At 34.1% G+C, this 18,252-nt stretch overlaps 1 protein-coding gene across 1 annotated transcript; it reads left to right on the top strand.

The window, feature by feature from the left end:
• The first annotated feature begins 7,126 nt into the window (after positions 1-7,126).
• LOC134696338 (heat shock 70 kDa protein 12A-like) lies at positions 7,127-15,667 on the top strand. Its single transcript, XM_063558065.1, has 5 exons — positions 7,127-7,202; positions 10,130-10,418; positions 11,528-11,746; positions 13,745-13,898; positions 14,496-15,667. Exons 2-5 carry the CDS (start codon positions 10,134-10,136, stop codon positions 15,551-15,553), a joined length of 1,716 nt encoding a protein of 571 aa, XP_063414135.1. The 5' UTR covers positions 7,127-7,202; positions 10,130-10,133; the 3' UTR covers positions 15,554-15,667.
• Positions 15,668-18,252: the final 2,585 nt, after the last annotated feature.

Genomic DNA, 18,252 nt, shown 5'->3' with positions numbered 1-18,252 from the left:
AACTACACTACAGTTGTTAAATCTGAAATATTTAGAAATTTAGACCGTTCAGTGCTGTTTATTTAGAAATAAGACCGTTCAATGCTGTTTATTTGGAATTCTTATTAACGCAATCTTTCTTGTAACATCATATTTATCGACACTGTTAACGCTTTAGAAATGTGCTAGTTCATATCGCACATTATTATTTTTATTTAAAACATTTATTTGAACTCTCTGATGTAAATAGTCATATAACCTATTTCATATTCAACATATTTTTGCAATGATGCAAGCGTCTTAACTGATGTTCGGTTTGCCTTTTTTATTGTATAAATTTCAAGATTTAGTAAAAGTTTAATCTAAGAAGACTTAAAGATGATTCATTTAACATCAGAATCTGACTGACGAAGGATATCTGTTATCCGAAATATTTATAAATAATTACATTTATAGTTCCTTTTTGTGTTATTGGTGTTGTTATGTACACTTTTTAGGCGTTTATATATATATATATATATCTATATATATATATGCGGTATGGGCTTTGTTTATTGTTAAAGGCCGTACAGTGACCTATAGTAACTGTTGTTAATGCATGTGTCATTTTGGTCTCATGTGGACAGTTGTCTCATTGGCAATCATACCACATCTTCTTTTGTATATGTAATTTGTATTTTGAAGAAATGCGGTTATGAAATAGACAAATATCTTTTTTTCTCAGATAAGCTCTGCTCACATATTTGCTCCATTTTTCGTGACTGGTAAATGGTATTGAAAAGTTATTAGCCGATTTTTTTACCAGGTTAAACCTAATATTTGATTCAAACAATAAAGCCATACAGTACTGTTATATATTACAAGATATCAACACAGCTGGTGCGGGTCTATTGTTTTTCAGTATACCCACGCATCGTTACAGCCAAACCGGAAAAGGAAACACTTCATACATGTACAATTACATGTATATGTTATTGTTTATAGAAAATTTCCGGTTACCAAGTATCTGACAATATACCAATGAATGAACTAAACATCAGCCTACGCAACGTAGTATTTTTCTTCATTCAAGTAACAAGTGTTCGTCCAATGAACATTTTAGTAGTAGTATTTGCATTAATACTATGCAGAAATAATCTAGAGTCAGATTCATCATCACAAATACTGAAACATTCAGTTACAGACAGATTAAATGGGACAGGGAAATTGTAGATATAGTTACAATAAAAGAATTAAACTATGCATGTTTTTTTTTTTTCTTTTTCGTTTTAAAATGATGATACGACTAAACGTTTTGGGTGGATCCGGAATTATTTAAAAAAAAAAAATGGATGCTTAAATCAAGAAAGTTAGATATTCACCTATAGCCCTCTACGCCCCCATTTTGATTTAGCAACTGGTGATTCGCAACCAACCACGGAAATTTCATCATAAACAATGGAATCAGTCAACTTATAACTTATTTGTGCACAATAGTTTAATGAATGATAATATATTTCATGGTGTTTTTTTACAGTTATAAACAGTCGTTTGAAATGATTGATTGATTGATTGTTGGTTGCTTAACGCCCAGTTGCAAATATGTCATGCATGTTCCAGACGATCGTTTGAAATGAAACCTATACGTTTATTGAAAGAGACGCATGATTAACATAATTATGACATGGGTACAATTTCTTTGTTCCACTGTGCTATAATCTGAATAATACACAGCAAAGATGTGCATTAACTACCTCAGATATACTGCACAGTTCAAATGTATTCTGACCTTAAGGGCTCCTGAATTTTTAAAGGGTATTATTCTATAAAATTATAAAAATATAACCGAGTGTAGCGAGACTAAAAACAATTTTGACGAATTTATGCTGAAAAACGATGCGTTGTCTAATCCAAGGGTGGACGACCTATCGTTCCCACCGCCGAATCCGCCATCTGCTTTAAAATAAAGACAAAGTAGATTAGTTAAGGTGGTACCTAACACTACAGGGAGATAACTCTGTAAAGTCAGCTAAACGTTTTAATAACGTTGTGTTGTAAAGGGAATACTAAGCTTCTCAATGATCAAAATTGGTGTTTGTCAAACTGCTATATAACCAGTGTAATTTTTCTGACAAAACGGTTGGTTCAAGATTTTTGAAATTTTTAAATTTTTGTTAAAGGGTCAAAGTAAATACATTTTATGAAAATTAAACGAGCCAAATTAATTGTAGTGAAAGTGTTGGGTACCACCTTAAAGGTGCAATGGCTACGAGATCCTTAATGAAAGTGAAATAGTAAAATAACAATTTGCTTTTATCAACTAAAATGGTTCAATTAGGTCAAATTAAGCTAATAAACATTGATAATGAATTATTCACTTGCAAGTGAATAATTCGACCTCATTAAATCCGTATTCATGTAAACTCTAATTTAATCCTGTAGAATGAGATAGAATAACTCATGCATTGTCCGTGTACGGTTATTTAAAGGAAAAGAATGTCAACATTGAAAGTGAAACAAAGGTAAATAATTTGATTGACTAATTCGATCCACAAAAATCTTTCTTGTAAAGGTAAAAACGACGATAAACATAAATTTTTGATTTATAAAACAAAATTGAACAGACCTATAAAAATCCAATTGCACGAGGTGCTTAATCTATTTATATATAGTTTATGTTTACATCACTAATATGGTCATATAAGGTCAACTCGATAGTTTATTGGATGGCGTCTTGGCTAAGATTCTTACGAAACGAAGCTACATCTTATTGAGACCATGTCCTATAAATTCTGTATTTTATACTTTTGGTAGTTTGGAAAAATGTTTTACATTGTTATTAATAAAATATGAGAATTTAGAGTAAAATCGGTGAACAAGAATTTGGCAGCTATGAGTGCCCCTTTAACAATCAGAACACATAATAACAATTCTTGGTAATTTTTGCCAAAAAAGAAGTGTATTTAAGAATATCCAAATAAAATGAATTCTGAATTGGATTAGTTTTTAGACTAGATGGAATTTATTACGACTTTTTTAATAAATATTCCTATAAAGTGACGAAGTTTATGAGGATCATATTTAAGTTTTGTGTCAAAACAGGGGAGAGGGGGATTAGCTACAGATCAATCAAACTTCGTTAAGATGGACTTCAAAAATAAATACAATAGAAAAAGGAAATTTGGGGGGTTGGGGGAGTAAAAGATTGGAAAATAAACTGTTTTGTTTTCTGTGATTTAACATTCTAAATAGGTAGAAACCTCTTCCCCGGTTCATCTTTCTCTAAGCATAGGATTTACGGAAAGAAAAGCAATTAATCTTTACTCAATAACCCTTTCAGTTATGATTTTTCATACACCGATTTGAAAGTACACAATATCACCGTGTATCATCGTACAGCGGATATAGGTACTAACCAAGCGGGCGTGAGCGATTTTGATCTTACACGGTAACGAAAATCTTTGTTTTGTTCACATAATATCAATGTGTACTTCAATCTAAGCATAATTTAAAAAAATGATTTGGTCGTAGGTTGATGATTACAGATGTCTCATTATTTTCCCAAAACAAGAACGATTACTAAAAACATGTGCAAATACTTGTCAAAGAAGTTGGCCCTCGTCTAATCCGATATAATTCTACATTCATTGCAACTCTTTTTCTGATAGAAGACCACTGTGTGTGTGTAAAAAGTATATCTGCGTCAATAATTGGCATTGAAATCTTTCATACATATGTTATTTTTCGATATTTTATCCCGAAAGAAGCGTTGTGTACGGTGTTTAGCTGATCACATAAATCCTTATGTATGGTGCATATTTAAGTTGTTATACACCGTACACAAAAACTTTTATTTTCATACTCGTTTATTTATAATTACCAAAAAAGTTTCAAGGAATGAGTAATCACAGGTAGGTTTATGATTGGTAACTTTTACTTTTGCCCTGTATTAGGTTTATTTTAGATAAAACATGTAAATGTCTCAACAACTGTATCGAAATTGAAAGTTGGTGTTGACATTCACAACTATTTACACATGTACAAGTTAATTAATTTTAGAATATCAAAGTTGTTTTATGAATAGGAAAAATCGATGCGAAAATTATTTGGGAGCAGGAATTTCAAATGTTGAGAAATGGACATTGAATATTGATAAAGCAAAACAAAGATTTTCGTTACCGTGTAAGGTCAAAATCGATCGTGTCCGCTTGGTTAGTACCTATATCCGGTGTACTGATGATACACGGTGAATATGTCAAAGTCTTAATTGTCACTTATTAAATAAAAATTATGAATAAATTTAACAGAAACGATAAAAAAAAATCTTCCCTTGAATCGCAAATAAAGTAACAATTTAGGAAGAGTCCTAAATATAGAAAAAAGCTAATATTTTTAAACTTTATACCAACCTTTTATACAAACGCGTACTTTCCCCTTTCTTTACCCTACAAGAAACATTCCTATATATATATCTATAGGGGTCGTGAATTGCGGAATATCTTCCGCATTTTTCTATTCGTCTTTTAACGTACAGATATCGTTACAGAAAGGAAAATCTTTGTAAAAAAAAGGAAGCCGAGAGAACAAGAAGCAAATTCACATGTGATCTTCTATATGTTCTATCTAACATAAAAAAAAATGGTTTCATTCTAAAAGTTCTTCGGTTGTGTTGATCTTAATGACTTTTCACAACCTAAGTTGTAAATGGAAATGTATATACATTTTTTTCTTTAGTCACGATATTTTCACTGCATTAAAAATTTAACATACATTTTTAAATGGTCCATTTTTAAATAGGATAATTTATGTTGATCATTGTCATTTTGCTTATTATAATTTCATGGATTTTTCATCTGTTTTATTCCTATTCTAATATCGGACCCTCACTTTTTTAAAACTGATTTTCAGTAATGTGCGTAATGATGTGTGTGTGTGTGTTGGTTTTTTTTTATCCTTATTGGCTTGGTGTATAGGGGAGGGTTGACATCTCACGAAACATGGTATGTTGAACCACGCGGTTGCTGCATTTTTGTGTCTACATTTACATGTCCTATCTAGATAATGGGTTATGATTTTACTAGGACATATAATTAAAATATAAAGGACGGTGTCATATCAACAGACCTCTACTGTAAACCTACAGATAAAAATCAGTACCTTTCTGCCCAAAGCTGTCACCCAAAACACTTTACAAAAAGTATCCCGTACAGTCAAGCTCTCAGAGTCAAGCGGATTTGCTCCTTTGAGGAGGCTGTCACGAAACGGTTACAGGAACTTCGCGGATTTTTTTACCAAACGAGGTTATAAGAAATTGGCCATAGATAAGGGAATTGTGCGCGCTAACAATAACAGCCGCAATAACCTGTAACAGTACAAACGGATGAGGCGCAGTGAAATAGTCCCGTTTTTTCTGACATACAATCCATTCTATACTAACCTTTCACGTTTGATCCGTGCCAATTGGGAAATTATTGCCAAACACCCTTTATTACCCAAGATTTTTCCCAATCCTCCTGTCTTAGCTTTTCGGAGACCAGCAAGTCTGAAAGACTTATTTGTAAGAGCTGACGTCTCCTCAAATAAAAGCTGTTCAACTGCAGGATGGTGCAAGTCATGTGATAACAGACGATGTCTGACTTGTCAACAAATACTAAATACTCAAACATTTATTTGCCACTCGACTGGGTCTGTGTACACTATATTTTGCAATGCAACTTGCAAAACCCAGAATGCTGTATACCTCCTTCAGTGTCAATCTGGCATGCACATGATGCAGTATGTTGGCGATATAGAGCAGCCATTCAACAAACGCTTGAATGGTCATCGAAGTGACTACACTTGCAAGCCTGACCTACCCGTAAGTCGTCATTTGAGATCACCTGGACACACCCAACCTGATCTCAAAAACCTTATCATCACAATCATAGACCACAACGAGGGTTGGTCGAAGGTCGACAGAGTCGCTCGAGAAAGATTTTGGATAAGAAAGTGAAGGACAGTTTCCCCAGAGGGCATACATGAAAAAACATAGAATGAGTCACTCATTTTCCTGTCATTACTTTTTTTTTACATTTTTTTCCCTACTATCACTTGTTTCCAGGAACTCCGGCTTCCGCTCTGGATTTACAGTTTGAAAGTTTTTTAAAAATCATATAAGTTTAAATTACAGGTCTCCATTCATTTCGGATGGATGTACAAGTACGTAGCCACGTTCAATAATTTTACCATATCAAATAAAATTTTACTTATTTTTTTAATCATTATTAAACTGCATTTCGTTTGGGAGGCTTAAATATGTAGTTTCTGTTGCAATTGCCCTACCGTTATCAAATTTGAAATATTACACCAACTTGGATCGGTTAGTGCATTTTTGTTTCATTTATTTGGGGACAGCTATCCATGCAGTTGTTGTAACATCTCAACTGCCAACACCTTTAGAAATTTAGATTTGTTTCATTTCACATCGCAAATAACTATTTTTACTTTGGTATATCTTTGTAGTCTTTGCGCCGTATTTGGAACTTTTAAAATTGTACCAGCGTCTGTGATGTTCGCTTAAATTGTATAAATTTTCAAGATTTTGATAGTGACATATTGAGATGATTCATTTGCGTCGTGCTATTACCATGATTACCGAAGAACGATATCTGTTATCCGAAATATCTAATATGTGTTCATTTTATAGTTATTTTATGGCGATGTTGTACCCTTTTTTGATATATATGGATTGTGCTCCTTGTTAAAGGCCGTACTTTAACCTATAATGGTTTAATTTTTAAATTGTTATTTGGATGGAGAGTTGTCTCATTGGCACTCCCACCACATCTTCCTATATCTATTGTGATTTTCAAGAGACTTCAATATATCATTATGATGATTTTTTTTAATCCCTGCTTCACGTACTTATCCTAAACAAATTGTTGAGCTTGCTGTAAGCTTAATTGCAGAGAACCCCCCCCCCCCCCCCCCCCCCCCCCTTTTCAACTCAGTTTCTTATGAAGTGAAATGAATGATAGATACACTAACATTTTTTTGTACTAAATAAATGATGCAAAAAGTAAAATTCGATGTCTTTTTCATAACTTATAAGAAACGTTAAAATTGATAGGGTACACATTTTTGTCTATTTTTCATATCGATTATTTCCCTTTAAAATCTATTTATAATCTGTGTTGTATTTAGAAATCTATTTAACTTCCTCGGCTGAAAATGAAATAGACGGTTGTGTTTCATAAGTAATTCAGGTGTGTAATCCTATTTATCATATCATATTCATTAATATCTTAATTCTTATTTATCTTAATGTTTTGTTTGCAGAAATTACCAACTTTAGACAGTATAAATTATAACCATGATAACGTTAAGATTAACAAAATATGATATTTTCAATGCCCAGAATTGGTTGATACATTTCTGCTCCCACCCCTAAGAGACTCTAACTACATAATTTGTATACACATATTATTTTTATTCTATATTTATCAAGATTTGTCAGAGCATGCACGCGACAAATGGTTCATAAGAACAGTAAACTATCATAAACGATTTTAAGTCAATGATGGATTTACAAATGTGCATGATGTAGTAAACAACAATGAGATAATTCTTGGTGACCTAAAGAAAACGTACAAGATCCACAACATTGACGGCCGAGTCACCGACTACAATTCTATCATCAGTGCAGGGTCGAATCAAGTCATTTTTAAATAGGGGGAGGGGTCCCAACCCAGGATGAAAAAGGGGTGTTCCAACCATGTATGTCCCTTTTCCGCCACCGAGTTCAGGTTCTAAATAAACATACATTAGATGTTGGATGTGAACTGGTTGATTATGTTGATAACTTATATTCTTCAATGCATGATTTTTTTTATGAGGTTGTTCTGGCTTTGAACTAGATGTCAGTAACTGCGAGTCATTACTCTCAGATCTCTACTCGGTGTCTTTTTGTTGTTTGGATGTACAAGTACATGAAGTACCCCGCCAGGTCCACTCTGTGTTTTTGTTAGTTGTATTTCTATTTGCATCCTTCTGAGGAGTTAATAGGTATAGGAAGATGTGGTATGAGTGCCACTGAGACAACTCTCCATCCAAATAACAATTTATAAAAGTAAACCAATATAGGTCAATGAACGGCCTTAATTCAACACGGAGCCTTGGCTCACACCGAACAACAAGCTATACAGGGCCCCGAAATTACTACTGCAAAACCATAAAAAAACGAGAAACGAGAAACACGTATAAATTACATAAACAAACGACAACTACTGTACATCATATTCCTTTAAGCCTTTAATTTTCAACTGATTCTTAATAGTTCGTCCTTATATTGCACCGTTACAACACTGTGTTCCAGGTTGGGAAGCGTCGGGATTCGGTAACATGTTTAACACCGCCACATTCTGTATGAATGTGCCTGTCCCAAGTCAAGAGTCTGTAAATCAGTGGTAGTCGTTTGTTGCTGTGTAACATATTTGTATTTTGCACATTTATTTTTGTACGTTAATTAGGCCGTTGGTTAACAGCATGCATAAAATACTTCATTTTCCTCCAATTAAGAAACAAGCTTGTTTTTTTACTTGTTGCTACAAGACTGCACCAAACTGTTATTCTTCTACATTTACACCTACCGGGCTTACAACTGCCTTTCTAACCCTGACGATGCACAACTTACGCACTTTAAGAGTCTATCTGGACCGGCTTCAGACAAATTTAAAGTTGCATTTACCAAAAAACAATTGAAGCTGGTTTCTACTCAAGTACCACTTTATTTGTCCAACTTTATGATTTCCTATTTTATAGCCGCCATGTTCATGCACCATGATCACCACGCCTTTTAAGTTTCTCTCATCGACAGGGCCTGCTAGGAATAGGAATGATAACGTTATCACCTTTGGAGAGAACTGTAAATCTAGTTTTTGAGTTTTTTGTAAAGGCATCAGCTTGTAGTCAGCACGCCGCCACGATGTTGACATCAATTACATGAATGGTCATTTATTTCCTATAAATTTACTGTTTTCAAAAGTATGAATTATTCGAAATACTGAGAACTACTTTATCCCAGGCATAGATAACCTTAGCCGAATTTGGAACAATATTTTAGGGGTCTTCTATGCTCTTCAGCTTTATACTTGTTTGGCTTTTAACTATTTCGATCTGAGCGTCACTGATTAGTCTTATGTAGACGAAGCGTGCGTCTGGCGTATTGAATTATACTCCTGGTACCTTTTATAACTACGTGTACCTGCTGGTCAGCGAGGGCTCTCTTTTGTGTACGCTTGATGTCAATATATGAAATTTCAAATAAAACCCTTACTAGTTATGACAGCAGCAATATGACCACAAGAAAGCGCCAGAATACGGAATTCTGTTAAACAAATTGAAGTATTAATTAATTATATAAACTATTTAACTGTATCAAAAAGGTATCACTTTAACATCGATGAATGGACAATAACAAAAAAATGATGAAAATATCAGTGAGGTTAATGGCATGTGCTGTAATAATTGAAAATTTTCAAATTTTGTACAAGTAAAAACAATTTTTAAGCAATATTGTGTACATGTTATAACTTGTATTTTAGCATTGTACAAATTATAACATGTACAAATCGCAACTTGTGCACGACATAAACATAACATAAATGTATGTATGAAGTGACAGTTTTTTTCAATATCAATATTCATGAACTTTAAATATTTGGTTGATTTAATATACGTACTATTATGATTGAATGATTGTTCGTGTTTGAACGCCACTTTTGGGCTATTTCGTGGCGGCCAGTCTTTTATTGGTTGAGGCAGCTTGAGTGCCCGGACTCTGGAGAAATGCACCGATCTTCGATAGGAATAACGAAACGTACTATTATGAGTTCAAATGCACTCATATAAATCAAGTATAATCAAACAGACTAACAGTAAATATATAGCATTAATTTCTTTAAAAAATATCTAATTTTCACTGAATATATTCTTTGAGTAGAACCCCACGAAAAACGGAATACTGTGTACGTGGGGGATGTCGCCAGGCTTTTGGTTTGTATGATATATATATATATAGGGTACAAAAAGTGGGGATCTGGAATATTAGAGATTTGGGAAATGAACACCCTAATGTTTATATTTTTTTTTATTAAAATGTGAAATATTAATAAATACAATATATAAATGGCAGGCACATGGATGTGACAAAACTATTTGTGGCGGCAATAGACTTTGGGACAACATATTCTGGCTTTGCCTTTTCTACAAGGGACGAAAAAGTGGCAATTTACACATGTGAATGGCAAGATACTGATTTGACCTCAAGCAAGACACCCACGTCTGTGCTGCTGAACAAAGAGAAAGAATTTGTAGCTTTCGGATATAAAGCTGATAACAAATATACACAAGATATCATACCTGATGAAGAGACGAATAATTTTTACTACTTCCGACGGTTTAAGATGAGGTTGCATAATGAGGTTTGTGACAATTTATATCCACCCAACTACAATGTAGTACTGTTTTTATAATATAAATACTAGGACACACCCGTGCAATCGTTGGCATTTAGAGCTTGGTTGAAGGTTATAAACTGCATGTTGTAGGACGATTTTTTGTAATTTTAGATTTTATGTCTAAAGAATTTCATAAAAGGTATCAAAAGTCATAGGTACTTGGAGATAGGACAATTATTTTACAAAATGTTTTAAGCCCGCTCCCTTTTTTCCAAAGTCCGTTATTGTTTTTGCTTTCTGTTAAATTCCATGATTTACGCATTTGTGGTTACTATGTATTTTATTATAGATAAAGTGTATTTGCTATTAACTATCGATTCCAAGTTTCTTCTCCTCGGCGATCACTGAGTCTCCATATATTATAGGAGTATAAACATAGTATACATGCAGGAAAATAATTGTGATGTCCCCGAGTAATTATGAAAATTATGTTTAAAAGTTAAAATCCGCAGTCTTGTCATTGACTTAAAAGTCGGTCTGATTACGGAAACAGTATTCGGACGCCTTTTTTTTCGTTTTTCTCCCAAAAAGTTTCAAGTAAATGCCTAAAATACATAAATGGAACTTGACTTTTACAAACGCAAAACTGATATAAAGAGTTATGATCTCCTTGAACCAAGGTCTATCTTATAAAAGTATATAGATATAGGAAGATGTGGTGTGAGTGCCAATAAGACAACTCTCCATCCAAATAACAATTTATAAAAGTAAACCATTATGGGTCAATGTACGGCCTTCAACACGGAGCCTTGCCTCACACCGAATAACATGCTATAAAGGGCCTACATAGATGTATGTTTCATTATAATACGTTATTCTTATTGGCCACACTGCAATCTCGCGTTATTCCTGAATCAACTATATAACACAACAAAATTTATCATTCAGGATGACACGAGGTCCTACAATAAATTGCACAGGTAAGTTAAATAAAAATACTTCAATGATCCTAGCTTCCGCGCTTCATACAAAATATACTTCGGTCAACGCTTATACAACCCTATGAAGTTACAAAAAGAAGCATTCAATCCTTAAATATAATCCGAACATTCACATTAATGTTTTAATGTCAGATGTTATCACTGGATACTGAAATTGAGGATGTATGTGGAAAGAAAATGAAGGCATTAGACGTGTTCTGTATTTCTATTAAATACCTGAAAGAAGAGATGATAAAAAAATTACAAAGCAGACTTATGGGCACAAAAGAGGAGGACGTCCAGTATGTGTTGACAGTACCGGCTATATGGGCTGACCAAGCAAAGTTCTTTATGAGAAAAGCGGCTGAAGAGGTAAAATAGTAACATTACAAAGTCAATCGGCAAAACTCGGATGACTCCGCTTCTCTCCATCTGAAGTACGGAATCGGTCGATGAATGATATATGTATAGACGTTACGCGCGTTGTTCGTACATGTTTAGCGTAACATAACATCGCGAATATTTCGTAACGTTCTTCGACTGAAATGTCGTTTTTAAGCCAGTTCGACATTCTTGTAAGACTCCGCAAAAAAGACTGCTTTTTAACTACTTATTGAAAATTGATGTATTTTAGATTTTTGAAAAATAAAGAAAAATAACATTTTAAAAAATCATAAAATTCTACCATTATAAGAGCTCTTAGCTAACGGATGCTTTGTGAATAAGCTCCCTGATAAGCAAACAATTGACGTTAATTTGGATTGAATTCGTTTGGCGGTGCGACAACCTTGTAAGCCTTTGAAAAATCGCTCATAAATTGCCATATATCCTTTTTCAGGATGTTTGTCTTTAAATTCATAAAATTATTAAAGCAAATTTACATTGATGTAGTAGATACAAATACTAATCTTTTTCCATTTTTAATAAATGTTTTTTGATTCTCAAATCTGGAATCCCATTTCTTTCCCCGTGGGACAGATTTGCCCTTGTAGTATGGGACACTTTTTTTCTATGACGTCATCATAAAATAATAAGAAAAATGCATAAAAGACTGAAGGAACCATTCGGTTAAATAATGGAAAAAAACGTTTGTCAAAATATTAAATAGGTTAGACGAAAATCATAGTTTAGTGGTTACAATGAAATATATTTCGCTGGACAGCATAAAAATAGCTGTTTTTTTTTTAAATGAAGCTTTTCGCATGCATCATAAAACATAGTTTCAACAATTATTTTTTCGTTTTTATTTTAAAAAACATTATTTTTTTTAAATACGTTTAATTTAAATGAATATGATATCACAAAATATATATATGTTTGACATGTATCTTGCCAACTACACCGATTTCCCAATGAGATACGAACATCGCGAGTAACGTCATATATTTACACGTTAATAAACTCAGTGTTGACACGTACAGAGATGTGTCTCGTTTTTTGAAATTTGGATAGTGCAATGCTAGTGTTGAAATTAAAATGGCAATATTTGAACATGTAAACTCTGTAAAACACTCAAAGTGAATGGACCATGACTGAAGTTATAGTGGGCCAAATGACCTCCATAGAAATGAGAAATACCAATGGTTATAAATGTAGACAGTCAGGATTCTACTTCGTTAAAATTATCTCCCCATTACGCCAGTTCATTTTCATAATCGTAGAAATAGAAGCCATTGTAGGGATTTAGCTCTTGAAAACCAATAAATTTATCCACGAAGCACCATTATGATCCTTATATGCCGGTTTTATTTTAAAAGACAAATGTATCTACTAGCTAATGAGCATCAGTTAATGATCTTGAAGTAGCCATTGGTAAACGTATCTCAAAAATGTTTCCCGTAAAACTGACCTTATCACGATCTTATTGTTTGATGCCGCTGATTCTAGAAATATTACGCACAAGTCTTGTTTTTTTTTCTAACAATAGGTATAAAAGGTACCAGGATTATAATGAAGTAAGCCAGACACGCGTTTCGTCTAAAGCGAGACAAAAACAAAGATTTACAGAGGGAGATAATATAAACAACAGTGGATAACAGAAAACAAAGATGAAAAGACAAAAACAAGTCTATAAAACGCAACACAGAAAACTAAAGATTGAGCGCGGTAAATGGAAAAGTCTTGAAATAAGACATGTGCACAAGCATGTCCAAAATTTATTTCACCTGCAACAGAAAATTTGTAACGACACCAGAACTGCATTCATGAAGTATTCGGTGATCAGTTCCACAAACGTTTTACGACTAAAGTTTATCGTTTAAGTTATGATCAATTTAGAATTATTATACTTTAGTCGCAGGATTTGTTTTGTGATACTAATCGCAGGTTTCCATTTATATATGATAACAGCTGTATTGTATTTCATTGTAGGCCGGAATAAAGAAAGATCAGTTGACCTTAGCACTGGAACCCGAGGCAGCATCTATATACTGCCACGAACTGAGACTGGAAGTTGATAAAAAAGAAAACAAGTTCCTTCAAACAATAAAATCAGGGATGAAATTTATGGTTATTGACCTTGGTGGTAGGTTTGAAAAACTTATCTATTCAGGTTTTTTGAATTAACAAATTCAGAGACTTAAACACCGCGTTTTGATATACCATTGAAATTTTATTACTTAATAAAAAGGAGAGGCTGTATGGTTGCCAATGAACCAAAGATATTAACAACTGTGACCTTCAAAAATGAATCATAAATCGATTGTTTTATGTGTCGACAAAAAGGGGGGAGGGAATAACGACCTAGACTTGCAATGATGGTCTCGAACGGTCTGTACGAGTGTGCAAAACGTGATATTTAGGACAAGCACACATTAGAAATTAATACAATACAACACAGATTCTTCACGATATGTCGACTGTGATGAATATTTGGACATATAGATTGCGATTTGAAAAAGATAGTAAAACTATGTTGATTATTTGGCCGACAGTTTGCCTTCTCACTAATTACCTGTAGCTACTATATATCTTTATAGTATTTTAATATTAATACGTTATCCACTGTCATATAGAAATTAAAAAAAGATGTTGCATAATTGCCAGTTTTGAGACAACTTTTTACGTTTCAAGAGACAAAATGACACAAGGTAAAAATGCATCTTTTATTACAATTTTTCAGGTGGTACAGCTGATATTACTGTTCATCAGCGTCAAAGAGACGAAACATTAGAAGAAGTGATACCCCCTAGTGGAGGTCCCTGGGGAGGCACTGCCGTCGATCAAGCATTCCTTGACTTTATGATAGATTTATTTGGCGCAGATGTCATTCAGAGGTTAAAGGACGAAGAGCTAGAAGATTATTTTCATCTCTTGCATGATTTTGAAATTAAGAAGCGATCGATTAAACCAAAAGGGACAGACGACAAGGACATTGTTATGCAAATGGATGTCAGTTTAATGGATCTTATCAAAGAATGTAGAGGTGGTATTAGCTCACACCTAAAGAAATCAAAATATAAAGATTCAGTATCAACTGATGGACAAAAATTACATATCAAGGCTGACCTTTTCAGAACCCTTTTTAATTCTACAATAGACAAGTTAATACTGCACCTCAGTGACATCTTTAAAAAACCCGAATTATCCGATCTAAAAAATGTTATCATGGTTGGCGGTTTTTCTGAATGCGAGCTTGTTCAAATGGCTGTTAGAAGTAGGTTTGGGGGAGACCGAAAAATCATCATTCCGGACGAATCTGGACTAGCCGTTTTAAAAGGAGCTGTATTATTTGGTCACCAGAAAAAGAAAATAACGAAGCGAATTTTGAAGAAAACTTATGGAATTCAAAGCTGGCCGGAATGGGATCCGGATATTCATCCGGAAACAAAGAAAATCCGAATGGGTGGCACCGATCGTTGTAAAGATGTTTTCTTTAAATTTGCAACTATCAACGATAAAGTTGAGGACGGCCATACCTCCTCGCAGATCTTCCAAGCATTAAATCCGAACGAGAAGACTCTCGAATGTGCGATTTACACCTCGACTGATCCGAGTCCAAGATACGTTACTGATCCGACATGTCAACGTCTGGGTAATTTAATCGTAGATCTACCAAAGCTCAAAGAAGGCGAAACATTGGAAATAGAAGAAACACTTGTTTTTGGTGGGACTGAAATATTATTCAGGGCTAAAAATTTAAAAACAGGTCGAGTGTTCGAGACACAACTAGACTTTTAATAGCATATTCATTTGTACTTAATATGTTCACATACATGTACAAATGTACGAAGTGATATGATCGAGGTTTGTTCTGCTTAAAATTGTTAGATACTATAAAGTAGTGGTTTTTCATTTGTTTTCATTTGTATCATTTGTCAGAAATGCAGTTTGTATCATAATAAGCTACAACATTCTATTTGATGCTTTTACATATTTAATCTTGAAATATTTAGAGAACATGGTTTCGAGCATAAACAGACGAACACATTTTGTTTTATGGATGCAGGGGCCGGGGGATGGGGGTTGAGGGGGGGGGGGGTTGGTAGAGCTGTAACAAAAGATAAGTAGAAGTAGACAAACAATTCTGCTGTCAAAAGAAAAAAGACTAAACTGTACATAAAGCAGGAAACTAAAGATTTAGCAGCATGCATTGATTTTGTTATCAGTAAATTAAAAGCTAACTAAATATTACTAGTATGTTATATACATATATATACATATTCATGGATCTACAATCTTTCGATACCTGTAACTTGGCATTGCAAAAGTTCATGTTTTTCTCTGGCTGTTTATGACGTCTTTACATTAAATCCATTGGATGTTGGATGTTAACGGATTGATAGTTTAGTCTTAGATGCATGCTTTTTTTATTAGTTGTTAGTGGCTTTGAACTAGCTATCAGATAACTGCGAGTACTCTCAGATCTGTTCATTGCGTCTTTTTGTGTCGGGATGTATAAGTACCCGGCCACGTCTACTTGTATGTTTGTCCATCTGATGAGTTGAACCTTTTTCAACTGATTTTTATAGTTCGTTCTTATGTTGTACTGTTATACCACTGTCCCAGGTTATGGGGAGGGTTGGGATCCCGCTAACATGTTTAACCCCGCCACATTATTTATATATGTGCCTGTCCAAGTCAGGAGCCTGTAATTCAGTGGTTGTCGTTTGTTCATGTGTTACATATGTGTTTTTCGTTCATTTTAACATAAATAAGGCCGCTAGTTTTCTCGTTTGAATTGTTTTACATTGTCTTATCGGGGCCAATTATAGCTGACTATTCGGTATGGGCTTTGCTCATTGTTGAAGGCCGTACGGTGACCTATAGTTGTTAATGTCTGTGTCATTTTGGTCTTTTGTGGATAGTTGTCTCATTGGCAATCATACCACATCTTCTTTTTTATATTAACAAAACCGGGACGAACTTCAGATACTCCGAAAGGCAAGCAGTTTCTATTTGGATTGAAACACCCGTCGCGGCACTGATTTTCTGAGATTGATAGGTTATTTTCAGTAATATTAGCTGGTATATATAATCACCAGAAAAAAGATAACTAGAAGTTCATGTAATATACATGGGGATATAATTCGAATTATATTCAATTCAGCGCCCTCTATCCACTATTGTTTTTCCTTAATAGAGTTATTGCAGTGCGCGGAATATGACGACTGGCCTATTCGGGTAACATAATAAAAAATAGGAACACAAGATATTGGGATACATCTACATTGTATGATGACGATGATGATGATTAACTGTTTAAAGTCAAGCGACAAAGTCAAAGCACGTTCAGCATGAGAACAAGAAGACATTCGGACTCGGACTTCTTTTGGATTAAGTTTTACTGTGCGTATTGCTGTGTGTTTGTTTATTCTACATTGGCTGGAGGTATATAAGGAGGGTTGAGATCACACAAAACATGTTTAACCCCGCCGCATTTTTGAGCCTCTGTCCTTTGTAAGTCTTGTATGTTTTTTTAATTTTAGTTCATGAATATGTTTCAGAGTGTAGTGTGATGTCCATTTTTACTAAACTAGTTCACATTTTTGTTTAGGGGCCAGCTGAAGTCCGCCTCCGGGTGCGGGATTTTCTTGCTGTATTGAAGACCAATTGGTGACCTTGGGCTGTTTTCTGCTCTTTGGTCGGGTTGTTGTCTCTTTTACACATTCCCCATTTCCATTCACAATTTTATGTCTCCCTACCCGGGCAATTTATTCTGACTTCAAGCCGAACAGTCTTTGCTCTTATACAATAAAAACCAGCAAATACTAATTTTAAAGTCCTTGATTTGACCAAATCCTGGTTCGAACACGTGATCACCGAGTAAATAAGACAACAACCAGCTACACAAAATATTTATGCAACAGCGAACCAGTATTACAAATGCATACATGTACCGTACTCTCATAAAATTGACGTGTACGCATGAACAAAAATGTTTTCTTTCAAACTTAGCTTTCCTTTTATTCCCCTTCATGTTATATTTAGAAAACAGATCTTTGGACATAATTCTGTAATGATAAAAACATGTCGGAAAAGAGAGAAGGGCGCATGCTGGGCTTATCCATGCAATGTTTATAATTTTGTTCAATTTTAAAAACATTTTGAAATTTAAAATGAAAATATTTACTACAATTGTTATTAAGGATTATTACAAATTTGATTATCGAAGCCCATCAACATTATTTAAACAATAAAATTTGCTTATGTGTGTGTCCACATAATTAAAAGAACATTAATGTATTAGTCCGAGATTACTCTGACGTCCAACGGCTGTTTTGCCAGACAAGCTGAGGCCGTGGGACGTCAGAGCTCGTCCCATATAAAAAAGTGGATATTTGCCCACCCAAAATACATGCGCTGCTTCGTCCCTTCTGGTGCCGACTGACGGCCTTGGAATTATATAAATCGGGCATCAATCTGTTTATTTTTCATTT

This window comes from Mytilus trossulus, chromosome 14, assembly GCF_036588685.1.
Source record: "Mytilus trossulus isolate FHL-02 chromosome 14, PNRI_Mtr1.1.1.hap1, whole genome shotgun sequence".
NCBI lineage: Eukaryota > Metazoa > Mollusca > Bivalvia > Mytilida > Mytilidae > Mytilus > Mytilus trossulus.
This window is presented reverse-complemented; position numbering and strand designations above follow the sequence as displayed.